At 36.6% G+C, this 17,128-nt stretch overlaps 1 protein-coding gene across 1 annotated transcript in view; it reads right to left on the reverse strand.

Annotated features, from left to right (window-relative positions):
- Positions 1–17,128, reverse strand: part of DPYD (dihydropyrimidine dehydrogenase) — a 926,643-nt gene that overhangs the window by 234,197 nt on the left and 675,318 nt on the right. The window contains exons 17-19 of the mRNA XM_023733350.1: positions 5,989–6,030; positions 5,272–5,392; positions 4,147–4,266 (exon numbers count right to left, since the gene is read on the reverse strand). Coding sequence (XP_023589118.1) covers positions 4,147–4,266; positions 5,272–5,392; positions 5,989–6,030 — 283 coding nt within the window. The remainder of the gene's footprint in view (positions 1–4,146; positions 4,267–5,271; positions 5,393–5,988; positions 6,031–17,128) is intronic.

Below are 17,128 nucleotides of genomic sequence, written 5' to 3' on the forward strand. Positions count from 1 at the left end.
CTAAGTATGTGTGTATGTGTAACAAACAAAATATGTACGGGATAATGGAGTAACATAAGAAACTTATGAAATATGTTTATCCTCTCAATTAATAAAAAGAAACATTAAAAAAAAATAACACAAACTCCTCCAAATAAGTTTACCTCATTGACCAGATTCTTATATATTATTGTGATGCATACACACAGTTACTGTTTCTCCTGATGTTGTAATAAATGAACAGAGGTTATAATCATGCAGCCAAATGTAAGAAAGACAACAGTAATTTATGTCATGCAGGACCCGTTCTTAAACATCTCTAAAAGAAGCTTGCCCATGGGAGAGACTTCGTAGAAAATGTCACACCACAGCTGGATAATACCATTGATAGAGGTGATAGTAATCACTGAGCTGGGAGCTAACTTAAAGACGTTCTCAGTATTAGGGGGCAAGGTCAGGAAAAAGCTCAGTTTTTGAAACAAAAACAAGAAAAAAATGAACTAAACTAAAACTAGGAAAATCACGGCTAATCCACTTGAGGATGGTGTTTGTAAATATGTTGCTGATGAGAATAGGGTTTCTTTCAATGACATACATAAAGTCAAGGAATTTCTCCAAAAATAAAACAACAACAAAAAACAAAAACAAAATAAAACAATAACCAAAAAAAAAAAAAACAATCTACTAAACTCCGTGGGGATCCATGAAGTAACTGTTGTTGGACAAAAGTTTTCTGCAAGAAGCCTAGAAAAAGGAAAGTTAATGTGGTAATAACTTATCAGTGTTAAGGTTATACTGTCCATGGAAAGGTAGAGACTGATAATTCTTTAGAATAAATGTTTTAGACAGAAGTACTTGTATGGTGGAAAGCTTAACCACTCATCCTAGTTTTATGAAAAATATCCCTTAGAACTATCAAACAATCTTTCATTTAATAACATTCTCACAACCAAATCACCATATATATAATCCAACCTCTAATGGACCTGTACTGTGAGCATGAATTTTGCCAGGTATTTCTCTCATAATTGAAATTTTGATTCATAAATCATTCCCTGATGAGTTTGGTTCATATGTTGGAGGCCTCCAGATTCAAATCACCTACAGGCGAATTCGGAAAATGCAGTTTCTAAAATAGCAAAACTGCAGAGGAAAATCTGGAATGAGATCCTAACACTCCCTCTTGATGTAATTTTCAAACTGCAACAAGTAGTAGTTACTTAGTTTTCTACAGGCTTAGTGACTTTATTTAACAAGGAGACCTCCCTCTAAAGCAATAGCTTTCCAACTTTTTTGAAGGTATTCCATGGTAAAATAATGCCTTTTCCATCATGATACAGTACAGAAGTACATATGCATGTGTATATTATATACATAGGGAACCCTGGTGGTGCAGTGGTTAAGCACTTGGCTGGTAATCAAAAGGTCGGCAGTTCAAACTTACCAGCCACTCCGCGGGAGAAAGATGTAGCAATCTGCTTCTGTAAAGATCACAGCCTTGGCAACCCTATGGGGCAGTTCTGCTCTGTCCTATAGGATCACTATAAGTCAGAAGTGACTTGACGGCAATGGGGGGTTCATTATGTATATAACTGAAAAATAAGTTTGATCAAACAATGCTTATCCCAACTATGTGTGAAGTTTTCTGATAAATTTTTGTTCTTTTATTTCATTTAAAAAAAAAATTTTGATTATAGCTCATTAAACTTGATTCCAAAGTAACTCATGAGTTGAGAACCAAAGTTTGAGAAACATTTCTTTAGATTATTCTAGAATCCAGACTAATCATATCTGAAAAACTTCAACTAACATTCTTTACCTAGGTACTGTCTTCCCAAAGCAAGTCACTTCCCCTTATTAGCTAATGTGTTTTAAGAGAAGACATTCCTGAAATGTGACTATTTTTCTATGTGCACTATCCCAAATACCTCACTATTTTCCATTTTCATAAAGAAAAAGACCTCCATTCTAAATAGCAGAAAGCTTTCTGAGGGGGAAAAATAAAGACTGAATAAAGAGCTAGGGAATACAATGAATGAGCAAAATATCCTTTCCTGGCAATGGAAAGTACACATTGTATTTCAGATAGCTATCCAAAACTGAACTTTATTTAGTTTTCACTTAAAAAAGAAACGAACCAAACAAACTGTGATTCAAGCAACTCTTCTAGGCATAGACATTCCAATGCTCTCAGAGAACACTTAGAAAGGCATTAGCACTCTGTTGTGGTAAAAAAAAAAAAAAAAAATTAATCTTGTAAAGATCATCCAGCATAATTTATGTGATTTCCATATTGAAGCAGTATTTGAAGCCCAGAATTTCGCCATTTTGTTATTTCCACCACCCCTGGAAGTTGAAGCCCTTATTATTCGACATTTATTTAACAGTTTTGTTAGGCTAGGTTTTGCTGTTACTCATTCTGAAGGTACTTTCTTATAGAACTTGCTTCTGTTCTAAAATATATTATCATTGCCTGTTTAAACTGCTTTTCAGATTCTATTTCCTTTAAATTAAAGCAAGTATTGCTCTAAAGGAGAAAAAAATCTATTAATTTTGTCAATATGAAGAAAGGCTATTTTCAAAACAGACTGTTTAATGTAAAGGGACTTAACATAGAACCTATTAGAAATGAGGTACAAGCCCTTAAAAATGCTGGGATCTTTTGTTGTTTAAAATGAAAGTTCTGTCCAGGCTTAGCTGAGCTTGTAGCCCAAGTGAATATTTACATATGAATTTATAAATCTTAGGAATAGAGTTTTATGGAAATGTTAGCAGACCCTTAGGTATAGCTGAACTTGTTTTCAGGTACCGCTATAATTTCCAGTGTGTGTATGCTTAAAGACTGCAACACAAAAGACTTTTTCTAATGCTGTAATTTCGCAGTTTTATTAGACTGAGTTATAGTATGGAAGAATATTCAGAAATTGCAGCAAAAATGAGAAAATGTGAATGGTGTTACTTATATAAAATACTACTGCAATAGTCCTTTTATTAATTTTTAATGTTCAGCACCCTCTGTGACCTCCTTTATTCTCTTGCTGTCAACATGGCAGGCTAGAAAAATTGAAATGGGCTGACAGAAAACATAGGCACGTTACAGCCCAACTCTGGAAGCTCTCAACTCCCTTTCGGTGGTACACGCTAACTCAGTCCTCGTTATTCTGCATAACAATAATATTTAAGGCCTTTTTTGATAGCTCCTGATAAAAGAAAGTTGTGTCTGGACCCTGAGCAGGTGCTCCTCGTCAGCCTTCCTCTTTCTGACATTGTGGGCATGGCATTCAATTAAGCACAGAATGTAACCTTTTTTTTTTTTATCATGGCTTATAGGCACACTTCATGCTCTCAAAACAATACTTCAGCATAGATAGAAGCTTTATTTGTCTAGCCAGTCTCTTCCAAAGGCACAGTTTGGTCTGATTCAGCAATGCTTTTCTTCAATAGTGGGACACTGCTATGTTATGTATATTTACCACTGTCTCTATCACCAAGGAGACTAATCCCCATACCAGTACAGTCAAGAACCTCACAGCATTGTCTTTGCAAGACCAAGTTCATGTTGTCACAGCAACAGTGCACAGGGCAAAGACGCTGAACAGGACTTTGGGATTAAAACTTCTCTTTCTTTTTAAATGCAAGTGCTAGATGATGAGAAAGAGTGAGTAAAGGTGTGAGGTCTGCAAATGTCTTGTCAGCTACACATATAAATGCAACATTTTAATGATTTGTCTGGGGCAGTGTTAAAGCAAGATTTTTTGAGGAAGGTAGATTTTTTGAATTCTAGGAAGAATAAAAACTAATCCAGGCAATGAAGCAGATATTATAATCAGGGTGTTTATATTTTTTCTCTTAGATCGTCCTAGTATTAGCCTTTACTAAAAGCAACAAGACAATCGTGACAATGAGAAATTCTAGTAAAAGCACAGACAACAAGAGAATAAAATTCTTGAAAGACCCTATCTCAGCCTTCTTTCATTCTATGCTAACAGTCACTTGAGCCTTCGCACTCAATCTGTTCCATCTGTTGTAACTATTAGCAATATTGACCAACAATGAGTTATAAGAATTTGGGATTATAAAAGACATGAAACTTCTGCTTGCAACATGACCTTCTGATTTTTCAGCAATCTCGGAGGAAGCATAATGATAGGAGAGAGCAACACCTACCAGACACTCCACCATATGTGGTCCGCTTTCCAACGCCCACTGCCGGCCAGGGTGTGCTATCAGCATTTAATCCCATCAGACCTGAGACAGTGTTGGTGGCTGTAACACCGTCGGCACCACCTGTGAAAAACACATCAATAAAAAATTTCTTGCAGTTCTTAAAGAGACAACTATTCAAACCCACGCAACCCGGGAAGATGTACACGGTACTTTCTCTCAAGAACATTTCCTCCTTTCAAATGTCTTCACTAACTTACTTCCTACAATGATGCTTAAAATGCAAGGCATAAAAACAAAGTTTTATTTACCACCATTTCATTTTGTCAATTATTATACAGACTTGTTGATGCCAACTGTTTTTCACTCAGTACTATTTTCCGGGTAATTTACATTGTCTTTGGAAACCAGGGCACAATTTCCACGGATGGAACACGTGCATGTATGATTTTTAAAGCCGTGCACTGACTACATGATTTTATGCCGTCAACAGATACTTACTGAGCATATGTTTAAGGCAATGTGCTAAACTCTATCAAATATGAAATAAACAAACTCATTGCCATCAAGCTGATTTCAACTCATAGCGACCTATAGGAGAGAGTAGAATTGCCCCGTAGGATTTCCAAGGCTGTAAATCTTCCAGACTTTTGACCTTTTGCCAGTCTTTTGAGCTCTTAACTACTGCACCACCAGAGCTCATGATCAAATATGAAGGGGACCTATAATCAATTTCACATTGTGGAAGCTGATAACCTTTTTTTGACTTCACTAAAAGTTTCAAATGCTATTATTGTTGAATTGTTACATTACGAGGTCATTTATCTCAGAGGGGATCATATTGCTGTAACTGGTTTTGGCACATAATTCTTTGTATATGAAACAGGTGCTTATTCAAAAAAAATTATAAAGGTTTTTGTGTTCACAAGTCAAAATTTGGGGTCCATTTCCTAGCTTGAGTCCAGATGTGAATCAAATGAGATGAAGTGTTCAATAATACTTCTCTTAAACTATGAACAAAGAAATACAATCAAATTATGTTTATGGAAAAAGACATGCTTTAGCGTGGCTATATAATTCAGACCCATATTTATATAACTGGGAAACTGAGGCAAGCCTAGTCCTTACCTTCCTTTGCAGCTCTTGCGATGCTTACGATATCAGTGACATTTGGGGTCAACTTGGCAAAAAAAGGAACCTGAACAGCTTGCCTAACCCAGCGACAGATGTTCCGCACCAGCTCTGGATCCTGTTCAAATAGGTCAGTTAAATATAGAACATAATTAAAGAATTGTGATCAAAGTGTATACCAGAACAACAGCAAAGCTGGAAATGTGCAAGACAAATCTAACTTAACAATGATCTACATGATATATTTCTCAAATTCCTCCTCAGTATTACACCTAGACTCATTAGGGAACTAAGGTTAACACACTTCAAGTGAACTGCAAATTCATCACATAAAGGTTAAATTCCTCAAGGGGGCCTTTGGAAATAAAACTAGAAAGAACCAAAAGGAAGAAAGACTTCCCCACTTCCAGTTAAATAATATCAGGGATAAAACATAAACTTGTGGTGGTAAGTTCAGGAAACATTACAGGATTTATGTTGACCTCGTTGGTTCAAGTCTAACAAAAAAAAAAAAAATTTAAACTGCTCACTCCTGGGTGAATGATATTAAATCTGGTCTGTTTTCATTATTAGAAGACTTAGTCTTGCTGAAGTGTATTTCAAGAAACTCCATCTTTGACTTAATCATCAGTCTAAACAGGATATGTACTATACATTAATATGGACTAATTCAGTCTTAGATCATGCATGAGCTGATGAGTAACTTTAACTTACTTTTGTAAATGTCACCAAGATCTGTACACCATTTTCCCACACTCATCTACTTGAAAGAATTGATCAAAATGACAAAAAAATGAAATAAAATATCAAATGCTCGTTTTTAAAAGCAAGGAACAGACACTTTCTTGTGCCTGTTCCCTGCGATTTTTTAGACTTTTATTTTCTCACGGGACAAGTATCATTTAGAGGGCAATCACCTATCCTTTTCCACTGAAAATAACTTAGCTGTAGTAATGTTCTTTGATTTCAACACGTACAATAGTCCTTTTTTTATTACTTTTAGTGCAAAATTTATTCTGACAGGTACTGATAATGTGCTTTGATAAATTACCTTAAAATATGCGATAGCAATTCATTATTGAACTTAGTAATATTATCTTAGCAAGTTAAAATGTTTTTTTGAATAAAATAAAAACCCAGAAAAATGTAGACACATATTTAAACTATAAAACAGTAGGCAAGTATATCATTTGTAATTAATATTTTCATATGCAAGGAAGTTGCTCTTTGCATTTTAACCTTTCAAATTCTTTTAAGAGGAGATTTCTAATGTTATAATCTTTAGAAAGAACATTTTCACCTAGGCTTCATCTTTCCTCCTGTATTACTCTAAAAGTTATGCATTTATGTGCTAAGATACCGCAATGAGGTAACTTCTGTTGATTGTTATCGTCTCTATTCAGCAAAACTTAATAATTTTAGCAAGAAATCTTTGGCTTGGCTTGTCTCTTTTCAGAACAGTAGTTTCTTCATTAAACATAAATATTAAAAAAAACACTATATGGAATGCTGTATGGGGCATACTGTGCATTATGAACAGCACAATCTGGAGACTTAGCTGTACAAATTCTAACTCATGAAAATGGAGATCTGCCCCTGCCTATGCAATGTTCATGAAATATTTATAACCACTGCATTGGCATTATGAAGGCAGTTGCATCTTTGTGACTTTCATTTTTAAGTTATGAATTTCCACGGGACTTAGCCTAGAAATGACAGTAACTCTAGATGATATGAATTGCATGTCCTTTGTGAAAGCTTTCTTTAAGGTAGAATTTGACAATAATTTAAAGATCACTTCATTTGCATAATACATGGAAGGCAGCCTGATAATACCGAAACAAATGTACAATATTATTGGTTCCAATAAATACTAATAATCTGATATAGGTGGTTTCTAAGTGACTCTTAATACTATTGACCAACATGTCTTTATAATTTACCTCAAACATGTGTCAGACTTTTTTGCTGTTGATTTTCACTTATCTAGTTAACTATTTTTAATGAGTCCATTTTACTCATTGTTTAACAGTTTGGAATTTACTCAAAGTTTTGCAGTTTTTTATATACTTAAATCATGTATCTATTTCAAGATGCCATGATTTGACCCTTCTATGGCGTAGTGGTTAAGAGCTCGGTTGCTAAACAAAAGGTCAGCAGTTCAAATCCACCAGCTACTCTTTGGAAACCCTATGGGCAAGTTCTACTCTGTCTTGCACGGTCACTATGAGTCAGAATCGACTTGATGGCAATGGGTTTGGTTTTTGGATAGTTCTATGAGTAAGGTTGATGGTGTTCAGATATATCTTATCTTCACAGTCAGCCAAACCAGCTGCAGACTAATCAGCATAAGTTGCTGAAACAAAATTTGATTACTCAAGAATCTTCATAACAATTTCTGACCTACATTATTGTGAAAATGAAAGTCTCTTCTGTAAACTGTGAAGTTTTGTTTGACAGGCAGAAAAAGAATATCCTAATACAACTAGAAATGTGGCATATATAATAACATGATAAAATGAATCTGTATACTTTGGGGAATTAAAAGATAGACTATGAATATTCACATTTTGCTCATTTCCTCATACTTTTGATATGAACGTTCAAGATCTGCAAGCAATTTACAGTGTTTCTACATCTTGATTTTCTCATTTTCTACTGATAGCATCAAATGGCTTTGCCCATTCCTAATAAGCTAATTTTTAGAATTTTATTGAAATGAGTAAATTATAGACAATTTCTAATTCTCCAAAAAATCCTCAGAATAGGAAATGTATAGTTACCAGTATCTCTCAGACAAATTGTGGGTTAATAGTGTCAACACAAAAAGCAAATAGAACAAAACAGTTCTGGACTGCTCTTCTATTTCCAGATACAAAACATAGTAGATACTCAACAAATATTTGTTGTGTCATGCATGAATGATTGAAAACAGCATATTTTCAATTTCTCCATCTTTCTCCCTCTCTGTGTGTATTTCCATCAAAATATAGTCACTGTCTAGGTTTAAGAAAAAGCTGGATTTTTTGATGATAGATAATGTCTAAAAACTTCAAATCTAAGAAGACTATTTTATAAACCTGTGATAATTCTCAAGAAAAATGATAGGCAAATGTGCAAAAAATAGCTTAACAAGTCTTTTAGTGTGTTTCACCCACAGTCTACCTGAATCTCCAAGTCTTATACAGAAATCAATAATGCCCACCATTAACTATAATTTGCAATCTTTCCCACAGCAGCTCTCATGTATGTGTGTGTGTGCGTGCGCGTGTGTGTGTACTTCTTTAATACCTGTTAAGCCTTCTATGAGGGGCCCTGGTGGCACAATGGTTAATAAGTTGGCTGCTAACCAAAAGGTCTTCAGATCGAACCCACCACTGGCTTCGCGGGAGAAAAAACCTGGAGATCTGCTCCTGTTAAGACTACAGAGTCCTAGTCTGTCCTGTAGGGTCATTGTGAGTTGGAATCGACTGGAGAGTAAACAACCACCACCCTCACCCTTTTGTTATTTACGTGATTACCAAAAAAAGCTCTGAGGTAACAAAACCGGTTTTCTGTTATGGAGGTACGTAGCATTATGAGGGGGAAGGCATTGAAGCCCTTCCGTCCTGGAGGGTAAATGACAGTCTTGAAGGTACTATATGAGGTAAAGGTGCCAGATCAGACATGTGAAGTGCTGAAAAGAGGGTAAAAGCAGGTTAGAAATAATTTGGCTTATTTGACAATTTTAAGGAGAAGCATCCCTTTGTCTGCCTGCAATTAATATGCTCTGGCAGAGATTCCTATGAAAACCAAACAATGACAAGAGCGAAGACTAGAAAATGTAGTGCAGAGTAGATTGTTTGCAACAATAGCTTCCATTGTCCAAAACTGGTTGCTTTTAACGCTTATCGTCTTATCTGGGCCATATGATAATGATTTTTAGTTCTACTAAGTAGTGTGTGTCTAGTTATACATTAAAGGGGCTCTATGAATCATCCACCCTGCTGCCTTTGAGGCCCCTAAGGTAACCTTTCCACTGTGAAACAGGCACTTCTACCAGTTACTTAGGGCATTTGGTTTCATGCCTTGTACAAAGGAGCAAGCATGAGAAAATGAGATTGTGAGAATTTCTTCTTTTTTTTAAGTCAATACTGTATAAATTTATCTTGCTAAGAAATTAAAAAACATAAAATGTAACAGTTTTTAAATTGAATGCACATATCCAAAATGGCATTAGCAAGTTGAAATTCTTTTGTTATATTGGTGAACTCTTCTTTGTTCTTAACCTACTGAGCAGACATGCAGGGCACTCTCCTGTTTGTAAAATGCTCTAGTGCCAGCGTTTCTCCTTGTCCTAGGATTTCTGACCATCTTTTTTATTTCTATATTCCATTCCTATCTCTAACTCTTATCCGGCTCTGCTTCTGTCTTTCCCCGTGAGATGGTGGAAGCAGGTACCTAGCAGCGAGTGTGAGAGCCATCTCCCATGTCTCCCCTCTGACCCCCAGGCTGTGCTCACTGATTGGCTCCTAACTCAGGACAGTACCTTCTCCTCCTTTTGCTGGGGGCTCAGAGGCCCCACTAAGGCCTGGGCCACAGGTAGTAGTAGCTGCCTGTTACTTAGATTTTGCTTCGGCTTGCTTTGTTTAAGGTCAACTGATCATACTGAAAACAAGGAACTCAAAGCATTTTCTTGGTTTTTCAGGTAAGGGAAAATTTGGGGGTTTAATATTAAGTCAGTAGTAATTACAGCTTAGTCAGTTTGTTTAACTATACAAGTTAATTCTGTAAATCATACCTAAATCATTTCTATTTGGGTTTAGGAAGGAAACAACCTCTTTTTCAGCTTTTACTCAGTGTTGGTCAAATAATTGTTTTCCTTCCCCAAGCCCATCCTAGAGCATGTCAGGTGACAAAACCCAGCTCAGTCTTAAATCTTGACTAGATTGTCAGAATTTCTTGATAAGCTTAAATTACAAGTGAATTTTTGACTTGAAGAAACATTTCTTTCCAATTTACCTGGTAATTTTCACTCAGTACAAAGCTTTTCAAAATGGATTTCTTAGAAGCTGGCATAGTAATGAATCCAATGAAAAATTTTACTAGTTATAAAATGTTTTCCACTAAGGGACTCCTAAGGCTTAATTCACGTGACATGCCAAGAGGTGGCTGGCATTTTTATTATGTCTACTTTTCTGATGTAGAGAACCAGGGCTCAGATCATTTTGAGTACCAATTTCACCTTCTTAATTTTCTTTCCCATTATCATGTCCCAAACCATCATCTGCTTTTCAAAATTGCTCCCGAAAGTGAAATTCAGCCATCATTTGTAAACTAGAACTGTAAAAGGCTTCTGCATCATTTATACCTGTAAGATGAGATGTAGCTCAAAATAATAGGCAACAGTAATGCATTTATCCTTCTATGTCAGATAGGACAGAAAGAGCTAATTACTCCAGGTACAATTACTGGTAAATGAAAACTTGAGTGTTGGAATGGAGATGTTTTAAATTAACTTGTATGTTAGCGTGTGTCCTTCTGGCATCAGTTTTACTGACTTAAGAATTCTAAGTGTGGTATAACCACTTTGGAAAACAGTTTAACAGCTTCTTATAAAGGTAGACATGCACTTAACCGTCAACCCATAATTTCACTCTTAGTTATATATCCAAGAGACACGAAAACATATACCCACACAAAGACTTGCACATGAGTGTTCATAGCAGCCTTTTTCAAAACAGCCAAAATTGGAAACAACCCAATTATCCATCAGTAGGTGAATGGATAAACAAATAGTGGTATATCCACACAATGGAGTACTATTCAACAATAAAAAGAAAATAAATTATTGAATAATCCAACAACCTGGATTAATTTTAAAAACATTATGCTAAGAAGTCAGATACACACATGTTGTATGATTACATTCATATAAAATTCTACAAATGGAAAAAGCTAACCTAAGGCATAGTACCTAAGGCAGCTGGTTACCCTGAACCCAATAATTTTATATTCCCAATTTACTTCTAAGTAAATGGAAATAACAAAAATAATTTGTGCTATGTGGCTCTATCAGTTCAGCAATATTTGCCATTATATGTGCAATATATGCCAATATATGTGCCAAGTCCCATGCTACATATTCTTTGAAATAATCTGAAATGCGGGGGCATTATCAGAATCTCTGAGATTTGTGGCTATAAATAATAAAGACCTTGAACTTTCCTCATATATGGCATATATTTATCTATGAATCAAAATGCTAATACTATTACATTTAGGGTGTTGCCCATAGTTTGCTTATTAATGAGGCTATGCAGGGTAACCTAGAATATCATAAAATATGGAAAAACAGGCTATGCACATGCTGATACCACCAGTAAATGTTCAAAATTGTGGACCAGCTGAGTCAAACTGAACCCCAGCAGGCTTCCCAAACACTGCTTGGAACACACTAAAAAGACTTCAGTGGGTAATAAAGTGGAGGCAGTTGCTTGCACTACTGTGTATGGATTCATTTTAGAGAAGGGCAAGCAAGTATTTAAGTGTATAATAAGGCATTTTTATTATTTGCAGACTTCAGGCAGCTTGGCATTTATTTTCTTAATGCAAAGCATTAGTGTAAACAGTGTAACAATTGATGTTTTATAATCTGCTGGTCTATTTACTTAGCCTGTATTTTCAAGGACTACAGTTAGAAAACAACCATAGCATAGTATCTTTATAATCCCATGTTGGTGTGAATGATTCACCAACACAGCGAGGAGACTAGCGTAGAACAACATTCTGCCCTGAAGCACTCACTGTGCTGATACATTCAGGATGAAGAGAGTCTAGGGAAGTCAAGCTTCTGTCTTGGGAACTTTATGAAATCCAAGCAAGAAGGAATTACTGCTGAGGCAATTTTAAATAATGTAGCAGAGAAAACCTCAATCCCTTGACAATGAATGGTTTCAGCTAAGGGGAACTTACCCGTAACAAGTTGGTACAGTTCCTTAAGGGATTTCTTCCTACTGCTGCTGTAGGAGCTAGAAAGAAATATCTGCCCCCCACCCCTCACTTTGCCAGCTCTATGGATTGACTTCCCTCTTTGAGATGAAAAGGAAAAGTGAGGTGATTTTCTTGCAAAATCTCTGCGTGCAAATGTGAGAAGATACTAAACTTGGCCTTTTGTAAGTTTAATATTCATGGATGTTAGATTTTCCCTAAAATTTAAGCAATCTTGAACCTGACTTAATCTTTATGATTTATTTACCCTTCTTGTGGTAGTCTATAAGAATATTATCATAAAATTAAGATATATAGATAGACAGACTGATAGACAGATAGATAGATAGACAGACAGATAGACAGAGAATGATGGTGTCCCTGGGTGGCACAAACAGTTGCACATTCAGCTGCTAACCAAAAGTTTGGTGGTTTGAGTCCACTCAGAGGCACCTCAGAAGAAAGGCCTGGTGATCTACTTCCAAAAAGTCAGCCACGGGAAACCCTAAAGAGCACAGTTCTACTCTGACACACGTGGGATCGCCATGAGTTGGAATCAAATCAGGGCAACTGGTTTGATTTTTATGTTTGTATAGATAGATATAGATGATGTAGGTGGATAAAAAGGAGGTTTTCTATTTTTAAAAGTTGTTTAGGTATCAAGGAAAGAAGGCATGGCAAGGCTACCTCCAGTGTTGGGGCTTATTACAACGATATATGGAGAAGTAAGAAAGTAGGTGAAATGCTTTTGGCAAAGGAAGAGCCAGGTCTCTAGGAACTGAGATGTCACTCACTCATCTTGTAGGATATTACCCACCAGTGATGCCAGTGACAAAGAACAGCTCTTGTTCTATTGCTTTAAAGACCAGAAACTGAATTTGCTTTTATTTCTCAGCACCTCTTTTCCCATTTCCACTTTTCCTCACATCCTCTCTCTCTCTCTTTTTTTTTTTTTTCTGTATTGCCTAATTGGTTCTACTATTTACTAGAATATATATTTGAAAATCATACCCACAGAGAAGAAGATTTAATACAGACAGTGTAGTTCTTTATTTTTTTGACTGCCCAACACTTCGCCTATGTGTAGGGAATTCTCACTGTCTGAAGTATTGCTAGGATACAGAACTACCGCATTATGTAAGCCATTGAAGGGAAAGTTTTTCTTTCTCCACTCTCTGGCAATTGGAAGCTTCTGATGTGAACTTTAATCTCAAAGTCAAAGAAGTGGTTAAATCTTACTCCTGGTGGTGCCAGGGTCTCCTGGCAGCACCCAATGAGCAGCAGTGGTAGATATGATCCTGGTGGGGGTGGGACCTTAGCTGGACAATTCTTGCCATCTATTATCTGCATCCTTTTGGTTTCTACTGATTTGCTATGCTTGCTTCTTTCCTCCTTCCTTGATTTTACGATATAGCTGGTATCCTGACAATAAATCTCCTTTTCCCTTCTGACAGCCATAGTCTGTTTCTGTTGCTTGCAAGAAAGAGCTCTAAATGATACAGGCAGTTGCCACTATCTAGTACTAACTATGCAGAGTGAACATATTGCCTAAGTCCATGGCACCACACTGTCTTATGGGATACTGACCTCTGTCTTAATCTATAGGCATTTGTCTTTTGCTCAGAATACAATATCTAGTCCAGTGAATTGTCATCCAGGTAGTTAAGATGCACTGTATTGTGGCAACTCCTGTGAAGGATACTGCTTCTGGTTACTTTCCTCTGAAACAGAGTTATATGCATTGCAAGCCTATAGCTTCATGGACTATATAGCAAGGAAATGTCACTTTTTATTTAACACCTAATAATTAACCCAAAACGTTCCATGGAATATGGGAATTACAAGAGTAAGGCATTAACTTTACCCTCAAAGAACTCACATTCAAGTAATAAGCCCTTAGTACTCAGAAAATTTGTCAGAATCAATAGACTATATAAGAAATGGCCTTTGGAATAACTCTCTCTCTCTTTATCTATAAATCATTTAGCAGCTGAATACGTCATAATGAGCAAGCCTTGATATAACTCAAGAGACTCTTGAGGAAAAACACAATATGTATCACCCAGATCCAGCAAAGCTTGATTCCAAATGTATTAAGAGTAGCTATGATTTCTAAAAAGATGGATATGTAAACAGAATGGTAATATAGCTCACAAGGAAAAATAAGGCACTGAAATTAAATTAAAATATGATCTCCTTTTTGCTCTGAATACCTGCATGATTACCAACTCGACAAGGCTCTTGCATTTATCCCAACTCAACTTTACAAAAGTGCCTAAAGCCTACATTGTTGATAAAACAGTTGATGAAACTTGCATGGGGGAAAAAAATCCTCAAGCTGCTTGATATACAAAATCATATTAGTACTAAAAATAGATGGGTGTTCACTTCTGCAAATATTCAAAAAATGTAAAGTACCCAGCGGACTACTAGATTCAAATACTTTAAAAGTTTGCAATTTTTTTTTTTTTTCAGTTAAAACAAGTATACTATGGTGAACCTTACTGGATTATGTTATTATTATCTAGATGCAGCAGTAGCTAATTAAGTTTTTAGATGACGTGGGCAAAGAAAACATTCAGTACCGCAGAGAAGACCTTATCTTATACATCTTCAGAGTCTAGTATTCCTATATCTTAACATGTAAATGAGCCCTGGTGGTGAAGTGGTTAAGCACTCAGCTGCTAACAAAAAGGTTGGCAGTTCAAACCTACTGGCTGCTCCACGGGAGAAAGATATGGCAGTCTACTTCCGTAAAGATTTCCAACCTTGGAAACCCTATGGAGCAGTTCTACTCTGTCCTATAGCATCACTATGAGTCAGAATTGATTTGACGACAGTAGGTTTTTTTTGTTTGTTTGTTTTAACATGTACCAGCAGAAATCACAAATGTAACTCATATCCTTACTGCTTTGTCCCGTCTTTGATAAGTAAAGGATTTGTGGTAATATCAAAAGTTATATCTGTACCAAAGTCTTTAAACTGGGCACATGCATCCATCTCCTCCTTGCAATCCTTTTCCTCCTCTTTATCTTCTTCATCAATAAGTAAAATATATTAAAATTTGGTGGCCTGTCACAGCACAAGCCTGTTGCTCTATATGACAGGCTTGAAAAATGTCTCATGTGCTAAGCAACCAGCTAAGCCCTTCGACGTGTTTTCTCTCATCCACTGAGCCAACAAAATGAAGCTAGGAAACTGTTCAGAGGCGTAAAGTAGAGACTGTCAGCATGGTTTCTATACTAAGTTAGTACTGCTTTGTGTAAACTCAGGGTTTTTGACATAGTGAAATTCCATATGACAAGGGTGCTTTTGGTAGCAACAATCCAAGATTTGTGGAATCCTGCCAAAGAATACTATGACACTGACGACAGCTGCATTTATACGCTCTTGTTCCTGAAAAGGCAAGGGTGCTTTGTAAAGTGCAGGAACTGCTAACGTATAAACAAGAGCCTCCTATTGAAGGCTGACCATCCTCTATGAGCCGCTAAAGATGAAAACTTTATGAACAACTTCATTTTGGTATATGAACCCATGGCCATCCAGTTGATCCTGACTCCTAGCAACCCTATTGGACAAAGTAGAACTGCTTCATAGGGTTTCCAAGGTGCGCCTGGTGGATTCAAACTGCCAACCTTTTGGTTTGCAGCCGAGCTCTTAACCGCTGTGCCACCAGGGCTCCTTGGTACAAGACAGTGATATATAAATAATGTAATACAATGTGCTCTATTAGAGGTATGTATAAAATGAATTAAAACTTATAAGTGGGAGTGACTATTTTTATTTGCTTTTGCCTGAGGAGGGGGGCAAAAGACTTAAGAGTGAAGGTAATTGTTGTCTGCAACCTTAAAGGACACATGAAATGGCACAGGCTGGATCAGGTCCTGTAAAACAGTGCATGGAGAAGGAATAAGTAGGAAAAGACACAAAAGCATGGGAATGCATGATGTGAAGAGAAATGGAAAAAAAAAAGTTCATATGAAGAGGGTAGGGATGAAATATGGCTAGATGGTTCAGCTAGAGCTTAGGGTTAGTTTCCTAAATAATGTGTGCTTTAACTTTTAGGCAGGTCCTTGGGAGGCAAAAATGGTTTGTACTCATCTACTAACCTAAAGGTTAGCACTTCAAAACCACCTAGCAGCACCACAGGAGATCTGCTTACATGAAGATACCTGTTATGGTGAGGTGCCATAGAGTTGGCTCCAGCACCTAGTGACCCTACGCATAACAGAATGAAACGTTGCCTGGTCCTGTGCCATCCTCACAATACTAAGTACGTTTGAGCCTACTGTGGCAGCCGCTGTGTCAGTCCATCTTGTTGAGGGACTTCCTATTTTTAACTGACCTTTTACTTCACCAAGCATGATGTCCTTCTTCAGGGATTGCTCCCTCCTGATATCATGTCCAAAGTAATGGCGAAGAAATCTCACCATCCTAGCTTCTAAGGAGCATTCTAGCTGTAATGAACAGATTTGTTTGTTCTTCTGACAATCCATGGTATATTCAATATTCTTCGCCAACACCATAATTCAAATGCATCAATTATTCTTCAGCCTTCCTTTTTTACTGTCCAGCTTTGTATGCATATGAGGTGACTGAAAAGACTATGACTTGGGTCAGGTGCTCCTAAACGTCCAAGTGACATCTTTGCTTTTTAGGGTTTTCAAGAGGTCTTTTGCAGCAGATTTACCCAATACTATACATTATTTGATTTCTGGGCTGTGGCTTCATTGCATGTTGATTGTTGAGCCAATAAAACGAAATCCTTGACAATTTCAATATTTTCCCCATTTATCATGATGTTGCTTATTGGTCCAGTTGTGAGGATTTTTGTTTTCTTTATGTTGAGGTGTAATCTGTACTGAAGGCTGTAGTCTTTGATCTT

This window comes from Trichechus manatus, unplaced genomic scaffold, assembly GCF_000243295.1.
Source record: "Trichechus manatus latirostris isolate Lorelei unplaced genomic scaffold, TriManLat1.0 scaffold00058, whole genome shotgun sequence".
Classification (NCBI taxonomy): Eukaryota; Metazoa; Chordata; class Mammalia; order Sirenia; family Trichechidae; genus Trichechus; species Trichechus manatus.